Below are 17,991 nucleotides of genomic sequence, written 5' to 3'. Positions count from 1 at the left end.
CTTAGGAAGATGATTTAATAAAGGGATGGGGACTGTGGGCTATATTGCTATGTATAGTAAGTACTATCTGATGCTGTATGTAGTATCCTGCTGTTTAATTTCTGCATTGTTTAACAAGTCAAGTTAATAATTCTTTGTTTCAACTTTCAGATTTTTGCTTGGTTGAAATTTCCTCAGTTCTCATCCTATTTCATTGCTTATTGGATGCCCCATCCATTGACTTACACTGGTCATTTATGCATGGGTACTTGGACTCATGTTCGTCCCCTGTCTGACTCAGTTGTTCCTTGGAGTTCTGCATGAGTTTTCCATCTGCTGCCAGTCCTCGCAATATCCGGGTCTTCCCATTCCTCTGTAAACCAGATTCTTCCCTCTCCCCTGAACTCAGCCCGGCTGAAATCTCCACACAGAAGGCAAAGTACTGGACACAGAAGCTTGGCATCTCTCACAGCCAGTCACAAAGGAGCGTGTATAGAGCTGGGGATTCATTTGCTTCCTCTGAGCTCTTTCTGAGCAGAAGAAAGGCTTTTTAAAACCGAGGATTGGGTTTCTCCCACCCCCCTCCTTTCAGTTTGCTCCGTTTTTTGTTTTTTGTTCTTAAAATGCTTTTTTATGCAGCAATTGAGGGATTTTCTCTCACAGTGAGCACTGCGAAATAAGCCAGTTACAAAGCAGCATTTAAAGGGGTGGGACTTGATTTGAGTTGGGAGACTCCGGGCACATAATTCCCAACAGGAAAGTGTGGGTCCAGCAAGCAACGAACCTCAAGTAAAACTCCCATGCATAAATGACCACTGGGTAATCTGCCTTGAGTCTCCGTGAGAAAGGTATATTAAGGTAAATAAACATTTTGGCCTGGTCCCTCCCCTCCAAAAAAAAGAGTAGGGAGGTGCCAAGTGAAACTTCTGGGAAGGGCATTCCACAAGCAAGGTGCCACCACTGAAAAAGCCCTGCCTCTGGTTGCCACTCACTTCACCTCTGAAGGCGGGGGCACAAGAGAGAACGTAAGAACATAAGAAAGGCCCTGCTGGATCAGACCCAGCCCCATCAAGTCCAGCAGTTTGTTCACACAGTGGCCAACCAGGTGCCTCTAGGAAGCCCACAAACAAGGTGACTGCATAAGCACCATCCTGCCTGTGTTCCACCGCACCCAAAATAATAGGCATGCTCCTCTGATACTAGAGAGAATAGGTATGCAGCATGACTAGTATCCATTCTAACTAACAGCCATGAATACCCCTCTCCTCCATGAATATGTCCACTCCCCTCTTAAAGCCCTCCAAGCTGGCAGCCATCACCACATCCTGGGGCAGGGAGTTCCACAATTTAACTATGTGTTGTGTGAAAAAATACTTCCATTTATCTGTTTTGAATCTGTCACCCTCCAGCTTTAGCAGATGACCCCGTGTTCTAGTATTATGGGAGAGGGAGAAAAACCTACAGGGCTTGTGAGAAAGATCTTTACTGGCACAAGGCTGCGTCCCAGGTTGTACCCTGGCCTTGAGCCATTTATGGCCTTAAAGGTCATAACCAGCACTTGTTAGCATCCCTGAGATATTTATTCAACTAGTCTAAACCAGCTCTGATAACCGCTGAACTGATTTCTCATGAATAGCTGTTTGTCTGCCATCATAAATCCCAGGAAATGAACACAGACTCCGTAACTGGCAATCAGCCTTCACAATTTCACTTTTGAGTGTCACTTCTATGTTCAGAGCAACCTCAGGAAATAGACAATTCAGCAGGATGGAAGAGCTTAGAGCCAGGATTTCTACATACTCACTTGATATGAGCTCCCAGCACTAAATGACGTATTAACTTCTCAGATCTGGATCCAGTGAGGGTGCACTTTGGTAAGAGAATTTGGATTCATGCTGAGATTCAATGTAGGTAGAGCAGAACTGTCATGGATTCTCACTTACTCATAATAGCTTTTACATATGCCAGTGTCATTTGTATATATTTGAGTCGCTTATATTTTATCTAAAAGCAGTACAATGAAATGTGAGAATATGGAGTTTTCATGTAGAATGCTGAGTGACTATTGGCTGGAAAATCAAGGTGGAATAAGGAAACAAACTTCTGATTTTCCTTTAAAGACAAGAAGCCTGGGCGCTGGAAGCAGCAGAGATCAGCAGCAGCTTCCCTTCCCACACCACTCAGTACTGTGATCTACTGACTGGTGTGTTGTTTTAATCCACTGGTTCCCAACCAGGGGTCCGTGGACCCCCAGGGGTCCACGAGAACTAAACCAGGGGTCCGCGAAACAAAGTTATAAACCCATAATAAATTAATATTTACGTGGGCGACATGGCGGTGGCTCACGGGCGCAGAGCACGGCGGCGTGCGGTGGTGACTCGCGGGAACGGCGCATGACAAGTAAGGAACATGCGGGGGCAGGGAGGCCGGGGGAGGGTGCAAGCGAGCCTCACACAACCACACACAATAGGAGAAACACTCGTCAAACCTTGTTTGATGATAGCTGTCGAAGAGGTTTTAGGGATGGAAGCCAAAAAGAAAATACAAGAAATACCTCTATCGAACAACACAGTAAAAGCTTGAATTGAAATTATGCCAAATGACATCGAGGGCAGCTTGTTTCAAAAATAAAAAATTTGCCATGTTTCGCTTTGCAGTGTGATGAATCGACAGACGTTTCTAATTGCAGTCAGTTGCTCGTATTTATCCGCTTTTTAGATGATGACAACACTATTAAAGAGGAATTATTGATTTCGCGGAAACTGGAAACGATGTCAAAAAGTTATCGACGTCATGAATATAATAGCGGAGTATTTTGAGAAAAATAGCATTGTGGGAAAAGCTCGCCGGCTTCTGTATGGATGGCGCTCCAGCCATGTTAGGATCACGCTCCGGTCTAGCAACATTAATAAAACAGAAGAATCCTTCAGCAATAACAACTCATTGTATCATACATCGTCAGGCGTTAGCTTCCAAGACTCTTCCTAAAAGCCTTGTTAATACCATGGAAATGGCCATAAAAGTGGTCAATGTTATTAAAAGCAGTGACTTAAATACACGCCTTTTTAAAAAACTGTGCACTGAAATGGACTCCGATCATGAGACTCTTCTTTTCCACACCAAAGTTTGTTGGCTATCGAAAGGCAATATGCTGGGAAGGTTATTTGAACTAAGGAAAGAGGTTGAGCTGTTTCTAGCCGAGAAGAAAATTAAAGATTTACTAGAGCAGTTTTCTGATTCAAAAAGTCAGATGCATTTGGCTTATCTTGTGGATATTTTCTCACAACTGAATAAACTAAACTTACAGTTGCAACATAAATTTAGCAGGTGTGGGAAACATTTTTATGTTTGAAGATAAACTGCGTGCCTTTATTTGCAAACTTCAATTATGGGTAAGCGAAAACAATTATTCTGCATTTGTGACATTAAAAGCACTGGTCGATGATAGTAAAGATGACATGATCACCGCAAATATACAAGACAACATCAGAAGTCATCTGCAAATGCTGGTCGATGAATTCCACCGTTACTTCCTGGAATATAACCAGACAGAATCAAAAGATACCCAAAAGCTGATTCGCAATCCTTTTGGTATTGCTGTTGAAGAGGTTGCAGAAGAAATCCAGGAAGAGCTCATTGAATTCCAAAATGATAGGCACTGTAAGGATGCGTTTGAATCAGTTTCTCTTGAAGAGTTCTGGTGTAAAAAAGCAATTTCATATTCTACAGTTCGGGGATTCGCCTTGCGATATCTTATGCTCTTCTCCACAACTTATTTATGCGAACAAGGGTTTTCTGCTTTGCTTATAATTAAGAACACAACAAGAAATTGATTGGAAGCAAGTGATGATATTTGTGTAGCTCTGAGCAACAGTATTAGCCCCAGAATTGCCCAGCTTGTAAAAAGGATGCAAGCTCAAAAATCACATTGATTTACAATTAAAAGTTCTCTATCATAAAAAATATATTCAAATATTATTCTAAGTTTAATGTTTAACTAACAGTTATGATTAAAGTTTATTTTCAAATTCTCGGAATTTTTATTTTGAACCTTGGGGTCCCTGCACCGAACAAAAAAGTCCTAGTGGTCCCTGGTCAAAAAAAGGTTGGGAACCACTGTTTTAATCCAACCAAAGAGACCTCTTAAGTTTCCCTGTGGTTGTTTTTTGCCAACAGAGTCAAGCACCACCTTGCCCAGCTGTGAGCTGCTCCTCCATGGGTCTGGAGCCCCTTCCAGACAAGCTGGCTCCACAGTCCCAGAACAGCTTCTCCATCAACCAAGTTTCAGAGGGTAGCCATGTCGGCCTGCAGAAGAACAGCTGGATTCCGGTCCAGTGGCACCTTAGCGACCAACAAGATTTTGGGGGAGTATGAGCTTTTGAGAGTCCAAGCTCCTTTTGTCAGATCTGACTTTGACTCTTGAAAGCTCATATCCCAAAAAATCTTGTTGGTCTTTAAGGTGCTACTAGGCTGGAATCTAGCCATCCAATGACCAACAGCACCTCACCTTGTCTGGATTGAGCTCTAGTTTAGCAGCTATCCCCCGGAACCACCTGGAGTCAGCCAGCCAAGAAGAGCAGAACCGCCAAAGCTTCGTGTCCCCCACTCCTGACCCAGCCAATCTGTCCTAAAGGGTATCATGGCCGATGGCCTCAAACACCACTGGGAGGTCCACAAGAATCAACAGCGATTGATCTCTGTCCTGGAGAAGCTCAGGACAACCAAGGCCATTCCCATCCTACACCCAAGGCTAAATCCGGATTGAAATGGGTCTAGAAGGCCTGCAGCCTCCACCACCTGAAAGTTCACAGCTGTCACCCACTTGAGCACCTTGCCAAAAAAGGAAAGTTGGGGGGGGGGGTTGTTGCGCACACAACGGGGCAGAAATCACACAAAAGAGCTATCCCAACTGCAGATGCAACAAAAGAATGGAGAGAGACAAAGAAAGAACTGAGGGAAGGGGTGCCCCCTCCCCCTCTGTCACACGATCATTTGGGCGGGAAACCGCCTTGCTCTGGGGCCTGGACGGAGGGGAAGGGGAGCGCTCCAGGCGCTCTGAAGCTTCCGGAAGCTTAGAAGTCTGACCTCTGTGGCCAGCCTGTGCAGTCCCATGTGGGACTGCACTGAAGACACCAAGATGAATGATGCCTCTTTTTAAAGTCAGCTTTACGGGACCAGAAATCCATGTGCAAAATAAAGCATGTGTCAAAATAAAGCTCAGCTGCCAGAGAGATGGCAGGGGCATGGCTGACCCTCAGCCCTCCAAGGGCACGGCAGACGCTCTGGCCCACCTAGATAGCCCAGGTCTCTCTTGGCCTCTGCCAGGAGCTTCCCAAAAATGCATCTTTGACATCCGAGGGATGGCTTCCACTATTAAGGGGTTAACACAACCTCTGAAAAAGTCTACCAAGCGGATTATTTGCTTGGAGGAAATGCCACCAACCCTGAAATAAGACGAAACAGAAAACAATTTTGTTTGTTAGCTTGGCTAGAAGTAAAAAAAGGTTATTAGAAACATACTCTGATTTGCTGCTAATAGAAACAGGACAGAAGAAAGACATAAAACTCCTTTCCCACTCATTAATACATAACATTTATAATATACAACAAATTCCTTTGATCCAGAGAAGTCAAACTCCCTTTTCCTACACATCTACTCATTAAAGTTTTCAGCACCCCATGGTTACACCCTCACATCAGCCAAAAAACTAGAGGACAACCCAACGCATCTCTGCACTTTTCATGCAGACATTTTTTCTAGATGGTTCCAAGATCAGCCAGAGCAGCAAAAGCCTGGTTTACCACACAGAGAGATCATTCGTCATCTAAAGATCTCCGAGAGCTTCAAAACACCAATTAATAATGGTTCAACAACATTCCCAGGAGGTGGGTGGTAATCCCATTCCAGAGGGAAAGGACAGGGTACATGGAACGGTGCAGCCATTGGTCCTCCAAACTCACGCAGCAAATACATGACAATGGTGGGAACAGAAATCTCAGGGCTCGGCCCAGAGTAAGGCCGCCAGCTCCATCTGGCGAGGGAAGTGTGACCCCATCGTTCAGACGCTAGCAGCCCTCAACCCTTTGAGGACAAATACCATAAAACATGTGTTGAATGGGGAGCGGCCTTGGCTCAGTCTGCTTGGCATGCAGAAGATCCCGGGTTCAATCCTCGGCATCTCCAGTTCAAAGGATCGGGCAGGAGGTAATGTGAGACCTCAGCCTGAGACCCTGGAGAGCAGCTGCCAGACAGAGGAGGAGGAAGAGGAGAGTTGTTTTTTATATGCCGACTTTCTCTACCACTTAAGACTCAAACAGGCTTGCAATCACCTTCCCCTCCCCACAAAAGACACCCTGTGAGGTAGGTGAGGCTGAGACAGTGTGACTAGCCCAAGGTCACCTAACTGGCTTCATGTGTAGGAGTGGGGAAACAAATACAGTTCACCAGATTAGCCTCCGCCACTCATGAGTGGGGAATCAAACCCGGTTCTCCAGATTAGAGTCCACTGCTCCAAACTACCTCTCTTAACCACTACACCACACTGGCTCAATATGGACATTGATGGCTCAATACAGACATTGATGGACCAAAATGCTGCCGCCATTTCTGTCCCCCTTCCACTTCTCGACGGGATTGGTTCCCCCGTTACTGTCATCCCAATCGCAGGACAAACAGTTGAGGGGATTCAGGGCTGCGCTTCCAGCCAGTGGCTCCCCCTAAACTTTGGGCACCTCTCCTTGCAGGTCCAATAACATCTGGGAAAGGGCGTGTGCAGCAAGGAGCGGCAGGCGGCACTTCGGCAGGCAGGAAAAGGGGGAGTTTCCCGGCAGGGGCTCCACAGAACTCCAGCAAGCTCTTGATGGGGCTGCCTTTGTCCGGAGACTTCGGCTGGTTCAAAACGTGGCAGGCAGAACATTACCTGGGGTTCAGTAAACTTGTTAATCCAACACTGCAGCAACTCCCTTGGGTTGTCGGTTGATTCCGAGCCCAGTTTTATTTTGACAGCCTTCAGTGCCCTGGGGGCCCCAAGTGCTTCAAGGACAGCCTCCGTCCAGATGCCTGAGCTCTGAGACTGTGCAAGGGATACCTGTTGTGCCCAGAGGTCCGTTTGGCAGGAGCTTGAGCTAGCAGCTGTCCCCCCTCAGGTGGACGATTTGCCTTCCTCGGGACCCTCATGGCAGAACATCCAGAACTGCCCCAGAAAGCAAAACTTGCTTTCTTCCAACCCAACCCAGCCTGCAAGATGGCCCCAAACCTTGACTCGGACAATCTGATGACCTGGATCCATGCCATGGTAACATCAAGACTAGACTGCTGTAATGCATTCTACTTAGGTCTCCCCACAAAGTCAATATGGAGACTCCAGTTAGTACAAAGCACCACAGCTAGGTTGTTATTGGGAGCTAGACAGAACAGGCATATCACTCCCATTCTGCAGGCGCTCCATTGGCTGCCTATCCATTTCCGGGCCCAATTCAAGGCACTATCCCATATGAAGCCCTTCCTGGCCTTGGTTCCACATATCTGCAGGACTGTCTCTTTCCCTCTGCTCCGTCATGACAGCTTTGCTCATCCCAGGAGGACCTTCTGCAGGCACCATCCTGCAAACGGGCAAAATTGATAACTGCCCATACTCATGCCTTCTCCGTTGTGGCCCCCGCCTTATGGAATGGCCACCCTGATGAGGTTCAGGAGGCTCCCACTCTCCTGGCTTTTTGCAAACTAAGCAAAATGGGATTATTCCAAAGGGCTTCTGCACAAGTTACACAGGATTGTACTGTAAGGAAATGGTCGGAAAGCTGCATAGAAAAAGGGACAGGGACTGAGGCCTGCACTACTCTATGGCTGCCGATCACTGTACGTCTGCTCCAGACTAGGTAGTCTCTAGAGTCTACACCATTTAAGGCATCATGTTTAAAAGCTACTGCTTGGTTTCAGCTCCGTTGGAGGTCTCTTTTTGTTTTCAGATCTCTGTAGTCCAAAACCCTCTTGCACTGTTTGTTGGATGTCCCATCTGTATGTGACTTCCACTACGTAATCCGCCTTGAGTCTCAGTAAGAAAGGCAGAGACTATAAATAACCCAATAAAATAAAACAAATTAAAATTTCTGTCCTGGTATGCCGTCAGATAAAAGGAATGTTTGTCTCTTGAGTTTTAAGTTGTCTTTTTCTTCGGCATTGTTGTTTTGAATAATACTGTGTTTTATATTTTTACATTTGTTGTGTGCCTTGGGTGTTTTTATGGAAAGGGAGCATAAAATATGCTAAAGAAATAAATATAAATGGTGAATGTTTGCTAGGCAGCAGCCCACCCAATGCCTGAACCTCGCCCAAGCTTTCACGCGGGCTCAACAGACCCTGCTTTTGCTCTGTGATGTCCTCTGCGCAGCAGCTAAGAGAGACCACAGCCAGCAAGGGCCACGGGACCAATCTGAGAATGCCGTCTGAGCCAAGGGCTTGCTCAGGCCCACGCGAGGACGGGTGCGTGCGCGCGCACCCACGCAGAGGCTGCCAACCTGTTCCCCATCCAGACCTCCCCAAGACGCCCTGCGAGTCAGACAGGTCTTGGCCCTTCTCCGCTGCAGCAAGACATTTCTCTTGCATGTCGCTTGGCAGATGTGGCTGCGAGGCTGTGCCAATTCACCCCCCGGCCCTCCCTTTTAATCAGTATCACATAAAGTTTAACACATGCTTTGAAATGTGCACCAGATTCAGCGCATAGCCTCAAGGGGGTCCTGTCGAATAACACGCCCCATCCCAGCCGCGGCTCCTCCAGCAAATTGTGCTCTCAACTTTGGCTGAACCATCCGGACTGTCAACGCCCGCCCGCTGCCAACCAGAGGAAAGGTTGCCGGGTCAGAGCCGAAAACAGGCTGGGAGGCTGGTGTGCTCAGGACAGGACAGGATGTTTGTTTATACTGCTGTCTGCTTACAGAGGGAAATGTGGGGGGGGGGGACCCTTCAGGGACAGCTCAACGATTAGCAGCAGAGTGAGGTGCCAGAGAAGGTGAAGCGGGCAAAGCGCATATCTGCATCTGCAGAGCTATGAGCCCAGGCAGGCTGGCATGGCATGGCACAACAGGCCACTACTGGAGGGTGGGCATTCTGATGGCTGGCTGGGGCACCCTGCCACTTGGGGTTTCCTTTGCCAGATGAGGCCAAGCATCCTGCTTCTTAGAAAGAAGATACAGTCCTCCTTAGATCAGCATTCTGTCACAAGGTTGCTATTTATTTCAATGACTGATTATTTCAATCCCTATCCCACCTCCAGGGTGCTTGTGGTGGCTTGGATTATGTGTGCTGCCCCCAACCCCCGCACCTGGAAGGCTTTAAAAGGGGAGTAGACACATTTACAGAGGACAAATGCATGGAGGACAGGGCTATGGCTGCTAGCCATGAGAGACATTTGCTCCCCACAGTACCAGAGGCAGTATGACTGAGGTCAGGATGGCTCCCATCCTCCTGGCTTTCCACAAGCAACCCAAAACTGAATTATTCAAGAGGGGGTTTTGCACAGGTAATGGGCCTGCACTGTAACAATATGGTTCAGAAGCAACCTCGGGGTGAAGGGTTAGGGACTGTAGATGATACCACTGTGTATAGTTCGTCTTATCTGTTGCTGTCAATAGGATCCTACAATGTAATTTGTGCTTTTGTTTAGCGCACCATGTTAATACTTATACTGTGCTTCACCTCTGGTTGGTTTTCCAGATCACTACAAGTCCAAGGCCTATTGTATTTTAGATGTCCCACTTTGTCAATTGTACTAGTTTATTGTAGGCAGTCCACCTTGAATCCCAGGGAAAAAAGCAGAGCGTAAATAAATAAATATCAGTTGCTGGGGAGCATGGGGGCGGGAAGGATGCTGTTCAGTCTTTCCACTTGTGGGCTTCCTAGAGGCAGGTGGCTGGCCAGTGACTGAACAGGATTCGGGGCTTGATGGGCCTTTGGTCTGATCCGGCAGGGCTCTTCTTATGCTCTTATGATCTGGAAGAAGGCCACGTCCCTTTCCTTGATGTGTCTCCAAGAAAAGGCAGGACAGCTTTCCCTCCCCTCCTCAAACCCAGGAGCTGGAGGCCTCCGCTGACAGCCCCAGAGCTGTTTCCCAGGGAAGGGGGACGCTCCTAGGATTGCAGTCCCTGAGCTATGGGGGAGCTCCACAGCAAGGGCAGGAGGCCGGGGCTGGAAAGGCCCCACCGGCAACATCACCACCCACAGATCGACAGGACAAACGGCCGCCTGGGGGGCAGGGCATTCTTTGGGAACAGACTCCTTGGCTTTGGGCACAGGAAGCCAAAGGGCTGAACACACACCCCCAAAATGAAGGGGGATGACTCCACAGCTCGCTGCAGTGGGGGGAACATGAGCCGGGGAATCTGAGGGTTTTTCAGTCTCTTTTCCGAGGTCATAAAAACAATACCGAGGAGTACCTGTTAATCCATTTCTATAAATTATAAGTGTTATAAACACAGACGTAAAGGCATAGAATTCCTTTTCAACTAACACATGAGGTTTTCCATGGAAAGCCAAGAAGTGTTCAAATAAAGAGAGTGTTTTTAAGATAATAAGCACATTTGTGCTCTGATCCTGTGATGTGGAACGAGAGAGAAGCGGTGGGGGAAACACAGAGGCATAAAAACTAACAGTGTCTGCCCAGAAATCAGAAACATGACGGCGTCTGCAAATCTATCTCCCACCGCCTCCACAGCACACACACACCCCGGCGTGAAGCTCCCTCCCTCCACATGCCCCCATCTGCAGAGCGTTCTCCAAAACAGCCATTCCACACGCCGTCCACAAAAGGTGACTGCGGTCCTCAGAGCCATCTCCACGGTCCACTTACACCAGCAGAGCTTACTCCATTAGGATCAGGCCTCAGGCAATGATCCTTCCACATTCCACTACCCAAAATTCTTTCGATCAGAGACACCAGCTATTTCATAGGATCTTTGGCCCAGAGGCATGCATTCTACATCTCCCACCCCCTCAAGCTTTTCACTCTTCCCACAGGCCATCTGGGAGCCAAGATTTCGTGGCACGGGAGGACCCCAAACATGCCCGGAGGTCATCTCTTGTTCAGACAAACACAATCCCACCAGGTACCTGCAGATCGACATTAAGAAAGCAAAGGCCACTTCAGATCCTTCCGCCAAATCAAGGGCTGAGGTTGGCCTCAGAATGTAGAACAGTGGTTCCGAAAGTGGGCAGTAGCACCCCCTGGGGGGATTACCAAGGGGGGCAATAAGAGGCAGGGGGGCACTAGATGTGAGCCCCTTCAACTGTGTTGTTCACTAAATTACAATAAACCAAGCTATGGCACCATGCTGGCAAATTTGGTGGAAACTATCAGAATATTTTTCCAGACTTTGAAGAGCTGGTACCCCTGGATCAAGTTCATCAGTTTTGTTGAATAAATTTAAACTAAACATTGTTAATTTGATTTTGAATAGATGTGCAATCATTGTTACTGCTTTGAAATTTTACTGTTATTATCTTCTTTAATGTGTCATGCAAACCCCTATTTTGAATAATGCTTTTTATAGGATAGGGTAGAGGGCGCTGGGGTTGAGTTTGTGGAACCAAGGGGGTGGTGGCCCAAAAGGTTTGGGAACCACTGATGTAGAGGGAATCTGCAGAGCTAGAGATGCAGCTGCAGCAAAACCACACGGAGACTCCACAGCAGTAAAATGGTCTTTTCAAAATTGTGGTTCACTGACAGCAGGTTACAACCTTCCAAATTCTCTCAAGATTAAAAGAATGCAGCTCTTACAAGGTTCAACCCTCACCCAGATTCAGCCTTTCCAAAACGCATCATTTGCGCACCTTTTCCTCTGGCATTTAAAGAGCTCCCAGTTTCAGTGCTTGGCAAGAGTGGCAAATAGCTTTGAAACGTAGCGGTGCCCAGGTTCTGCAAAGAGCAGACGCCTCGGAAGACAGCCTGAAAGGACATGAGCGCACCAGGACCAGAACAGAAGCCAGAGCCCGGGCGCACGAGTGGATCTGAAGCAGGACACAACCAGGAGAGCTCTTGACAGAGTTCAGCAAAATACTGCGGGAAGGAAGCACTGAGATTTTCAGAGGTGAACAAGTTTGGTTGACTGAGTCACACGAAACCCACAAACACCTTCATCTAATGACGAATGGCTCACATGAATCTGTAACACGAGCCTCTTGAAGAAAGGTGGTGATGGGCATATCTTGTTGAGTCAAATATGCCTACAAAACCACACCTCCTTCTGACCGGCACAGCACAGACAGAAGCTGCAGAGCAAGCTGAAAAATGGCCCTCTTGCAAGGGTATAAACGCACCAGTGTGGAACCGTGGTTTGACAAGGAATGGGAGGAGGGTTCATGACAACGATGAGAAGCATCTTTATTCTGCTCTTCTGCCAAGAAGTTCAAGGTAGCACACGTGTGGGGGACTCTGTTGAGCAAGCCCTTGTCTTCCTAGGCCATTCAGACAGCCTGGGCCTCTGTCTTTATGCAGGCTGAACCACCACCGCCCCCCACCATAAAGGCAGGCTCACCATTCTTCTACTGCCAACAGGCCCAAAGCAGCCAGGCAGAAAGGACACCCAACCTCCATTTTATTTTATTTAAAATATTTATTACCTGTCCATCTTCCTATGGAGCTCAAGGCAGCTGACATTATTAATAAAATAAATAAAATGTTACCTAAAATCATAACACTAATAATTTCAAATCACAATTTACGACTGCTTTAGTTAAATGCAGTCCTAAATAAAAAATCTCTTCAACTGCCTTCTAAAGAGCGAAAGTGATGGAGCCAGCACAGGGGCTCTTCCATAGTCATGGGGCTGCCACCAAAAAGGTCCTCCCTCATGTGACCACCAGATGAGCTTCTCTGATTGGTGGGTCAGTCAGGAGGGCTTCTCCCTGTGATCTTAATCCCCGGGCAGGAACATATGGGAGATGACGGTCCTTCATCAGCATGGTGTTGTGTTTAAAAGCAGTGGACTCTAATCTGGAGAACTGGGTTTGATTCCCCACTCCTCCACATGAAGCCTGCTGGGTGACCTTGGGCTAGTCACAGTTCTCTCCGAACTCTCTCCGCCCCACCTACCTCACAGAGTGTCTGTTGTGGGGAGAAGAAGGGAGTGGGATTGCAAGCCATTTTGAGACTCCTTAAGATAGAGAAGAGCAGGGTATGAAAACCATCTCTTCTTCTTCTTCCCTTCAGCAACTCCCCTTCATTCTGTTCTAAAAAGGACATTGTTGCACAGGATGGGATGGCGGGCTTAGAGCAAAGCTTCAGGCGCTCTTTTCCAGCGCAGCCTCAGGGCAGTGGGGCTGGGCCACTCCAGAGGCTGGCAAGCTCACCCGGCAAGCAGGGGGGGGGGGGGGACAGAAGGCCCAACTGCAGGCAGGTCTGCCGCGGCCAAAAGGCCGACAAACAGTAAGATGAGGGTGCTGTCTGCACGAACAGTTAAATCTAATTTTCTGTAAAGTATACATACCAAGAAAAAACCTCCAACCACTTCCATCTGTGTTGCAGGAGATTACACAAGGGCTGAAAATCTTCGGCTTGCAGATAATTAAAAACACTGTCCAAACGGCACTTTTAAACATTGTTCCGGGCCACTGGAAGGGCAGCCATCAGCATCTGGAACGTGAGCCTCTTTCGGCGAACATGTCATTCCATCCGCCACGTTCCCCAGCACAGAGCAAAAAGGGAGCGACTGCTCTGGGCACATAGCGAACCGGGGAGGAAGAGCCTGTTTGCGTTCAAAATGGAGCGCAAGCAGATTCCACAAGTGTTGCTCCACCGACTGCTGTGGCGGCAGCAACCACAGGTATTTCAACCCAACAAAGTGTCAGAGAACCCATTAGGCTCTCTCTAAACACGCAGCGGCCATGTGCACTTCCATGTCAGAGGTCAAGAAAGGGCCCAAAGGCCAAGCAGAAGTGTGGATAATCCTGGAGTAACAAGAAAAAGAGAAAGTTTTAACACCAGACAACTGTTGCACTGCAAGAATGGGGAGTGTCATAGAATCATAGAGTTGGAAGGGACCACCAGGATCATCTAGTCCACCACCACCCCGCACAATGCAGGAAATTCACAACTATCTCCCCCACACACACCCAGTGACCCCCATACTCCATGCCCAGAAGAGGGCTAAGGTGCCCTGCCTCTCATGATCTGCCTAAGGTCACAGAATCAGCATTGCTGACAGATGGCCATCTAGCCTCTGTTTAAAAGCCTCCAGGGAAAGAGAGCTCACCACCTCCTGAGGATGCCTGTTCCACTGAGGAACCACTCTAACTGGTAGAAAGTTCTTTCTAATGTCTAGATGGAAGCTCTTTTGATTTAATTTCAACCCGTTGGTTCTGGTCCAACCTTCTGGGGCAACAGAAAACAACTCAGCACCATCCTCTATATGACAGCCCTTCAAGTACTCAAAGATGGTTATCATATCCCATCTCCTCTCCAGGCTAAACATACCCAGCTCCTTCAACCTTTCCCCATAGGACTTGGTCTCCAAAAGACCCCTCACCATCTTTGTTGCCCTCCTGTGGACATGTTCCAGCTTGTCTGCATCCTTCTTAAATTGTGATGCCCCCAAACCTTCTTGCTTCTCTTTTCAGTTCAGAGCGCACTGATCTGGACTGCATGGATCGGCAGGGGAGGCAGAGTGACTGCCCCAAAGTGCACAGGCCATCAAGCCGGGGCAGAGCGTCTGTCACAGCCAGCCAGTCGGTCTTTACTGCCTCAGTGAATCAGCCATAGGAACCACAGTGATGCCATCAAAATAAAAACAAGAAAATTCCAGACATTTTCAGAGGAAAAATTAAATGATCATCTAAATATCTCAAAATAAGACCACCTGGCAATCCAAGTGGCTACGGACCCAGGGCGAAGGGTGATGGAGGGTGACGGCACCACCCAGGCAAGCATTGCTGCCCTCTGCTATGGAGGCTCTCCAGGAGAAGCTGCCAAAGGTCACAGGAGGGTTTTATGCCAGTGGTTCTGTCTCAGGGAGACAGGTGAGGGTGGGAGACCGTCTACCAAGAGATCCTCATGCTTCCCTTGGAAAGAGACAGGAAGAGAAGGCATCGTTCTTGCTTGAGCAGAAACAATGTGGGAGAGGAATGTGGGACAGGCCTCACTTCTGCCCCGGCACAGATGGAGTACCCAGGACAGCTTCAGCAGCAGAAGACATCATTCTAGCCGGCTGGTTTCAGCAAATGAAGATGGGCTTTAGGGTTCCTTCCCCACCATCACAGCCTTCTATTCCACATCCATTACACTGAATCCAATGCTCCAAATTTCCTTCTCGTAACTGCCAAATTTACAATCACTGCTCCACATAAACGAGGCATTAAACCACATGCTTCTTCATAGAATTGGGGTTAATATGACTAATATCCAAGGAAAATTACCACACCCACCCACCTCAAAAGTGCTAAAAGCCAAATCCACAGCGACTTTGCACGATAGGCAGATAAACAGGCAAAGGCAGAATCCAGGCTGCAGATTCTTCCAGCGACAGCCCCACACGGACTCTGAGGTCCACCTGAAGGTTCTTCCCATGCCTTCCCCACAAGAGTTCCTCTACAGATGGAAAAAATAATGGAAACTATGGATCCAGTCAGAGAGCTAAAGGGTCATCAAGAGCTACCAATCCAACAGACTTAAACATACACATCGTCATCACATCACCATCAGGAAGCCCACATTTGGTCCCACTAGTGTTTCTCATAGTGGCTGTGAACCAGGAAGCCCCACCTAAACACTCGTCTTTGCCACAAATGCTCTGGGTGGCCTGAGACAAGCTAGCACACAAGGGCGAGAAAGAAGGTTACATGATGCAGTGGACAAGAAGGACTGGGGTTTGGGGTGGACTCTTTGAGGAGAAAGGTGGAAAATGCATCCGAGGGGACAGATCTGCTAATCTTGTGACTTACTAGGATCCCTCATCGCCTCGGTCACCTAAGCCACAGAAGACAACTGCCCTGCTGGCAATGGGGCTTGATGGGTCCAGTCCAAACCTGCCGTCACATCACTGAATAAAGTCACTGGAAGAAACTGGCCAACAAGAAGGGCAGAACCCCGGCACCCTCTTCCTTCTCAGCTGCTGGTAAACATCCTGAGCCAGACATGGAGGCTTTGTGGAGAGACACATTCCCCGCCAGTCAGGCACCGAAAGACAAATGAAAGCTATTAGTACTTTCCATGAGCACAACAAAGGAAGACCTTTCCAGAAAGATGGTTTCTTTCAGGGCCAAACACTAAATATTTCCATAAATAACGAAAGCTTCTAACTGCTAGCATCAGGTAAACCCAGAATGTTTTAATGAGGCTAATTTAAATACCCAAAGGACCTTCCTAGATCTTTGGTACCTGGTAGAGTTTAAGGGCTCGATGGGATTGCAGACCTCTGCCTGCCTTTCACAGAGGAAGACAGTTTGGTAGGCTCACCTGTCAAGGGCAGCCCTGCAAGGTGCCTGTCTTGCAGATGCCAGAAGGAGGGGCCTGGCAGGGGAACGGTGGGGCTTTGAAGAGCCTCTTGCTTCTCACGCCAGATGAAAGTGGAGCCACTGCACAACGCTGATGCCCTCAGGCCCATCAAACTACTTCATCACATGAACACATGAAGCTGCCTTATGCTGAATCAGACCCTTGGTCCATCAAAGTCAGTGTTGTCTACTCTGACCGGCAGGAGCTCTCCAGGGTCTCCGGCAGAGGTCTTTCACATCACCTATTTGCCTAGTCCCTTTAACTCGAGATGCCAGGGATTGAACCTGGGACCTTCTGCACGCCGAGCAGATGCTCTCCCACTGAGGCACGGCCCCTCCCCTTTCTTTCAACTTAGTGTAGCCCAGAAGACGGCACCCTGCCTTGACTCGGCTGATCTGGCCACCCAGATCCATGTCTTGATAAGATTGAGACTAGTCTACTGGAATGCACTCTACATAGGTCCCTCCTCAAAGTCAACTCGGAAACTCCCGTTAGTGCAGAATGCTTCAGCTTAGTTACTATCAGGAGCATGCATATTGGACCCACTCTGCAGGCACCCCACTGGCAGGGGAGCACTCTCGGGCAGCAAATTATGGCAAACGGAAAGCATCCAGGTGCAGCCCTGAGCAACACAAGAGACGGACAGGATTCCCTCGCCATCATCCCACCAGGCTCCTGCCGCTGGGAAAGGTTCAGTACCAGCACCGGCAGCCCTCGAGCAACCACAGGTGCTCGCAACCGCACGGCACGAGGGCAACTCTGCTCAGCTCCTCACCTGTCTCATGGCCGTCTCGCCAATCTTGTCGGAGTGCTTGCGGATGCTCTCCAGAAAGTCTTTCAGGTCAGACATGGACACTTCCTTGATTTGCTCGCGCAGACTTGGGATGCTGTCCACCATGACCTTGCAGAAGCGATAATGGCTCACCTGCGGCAGGTAGGTATGCTCAAGGTGCTCCAGCGTCTTCAGGGCAGGATAGTGCCTGGAAAAGAAGAGAGAGCTGCTAAGGTCACAGGCCTCAGCCACAGCAGCCCTGCCTCTTGGATGCGGAGTCACTCCAGGCTCACAAGCAACGGCGTTCAGGATTCAGACCACCCGCCACATCACCCTCAGGTGAGAAGACAAACGGGGAAGGAATGAGAGCTTCTTCTGGGCATCTGGGCACCTGTTAGCACCCATCCCACTGCCCCAGTGAAGGAGAGCCCTGCCTGCTAAGAAGACACAGTGAAATGTGTATGAGCTGCACAGAATGAGGGAGGGCGGCTGCAGCATCTTGCCCCCCACCAGGCCACCACAGGAAAAGGCTGAAAGAGAGCACATGCATAAAATGAAAGAGAAGAGAATCAGGCCATGAGAACCTTAGTGAGAACAAGGAGAAGGCGCAAGATGCCGAAAGGGAAAGAATTCAAGGTGAAGGACAATGGTCTTGAAATGCAAGTGAAAGAGAGATGGACGTGACATTCTGTCCCAAAGGCAGGCCAGGGACATTGTCCAGAAGGAAGACCTCCTGGGTAAGCCTCATGTCTTTCAGGA

At 48.5% G+C, this 17,991-nt stretch overlaps 1 protein-coding gene across 1 annotated transcript in view; it reads right to left on the bottom strand.

Moving 5' to 3' along the window:
* EXOC6B (exocyst complex component 6B) overlaps window positions 1-17,991 on the bottom strand; it is a 210,379-nt gene that overhangs the window by 158,803 nt on the left and 33,585 nt on the right. The window contains exon 6 of the mRNA XM_056855368.1: window positions 17,236-17,440. Coding sequence (XP_056711346.1) covers window positions 17,236-17,440 — 205 coding nt within the window. The remainder of the gene's footprint in view (window positions 1-17,235; window positions 17,441-17,991) is intronic.

Source organism: Euleptes europaea, chromosome 9 (assembly GCF_029931775.1).
Source record: "Euleptes europaea isolate rEulEur1 chromosome 9, rEulEur1.hap1, whole genome shotgun sequence".
NCBI classification, from domain to species: Eukaryota; Metazoa; Chordata; class Lepidosauria; order Squamata; family Sphaerodactylidae; genus Euleptes; species Euleptes europaea.
This window is presented reverse-complemented; position numbering and strand designations above follow the sequence as displayed.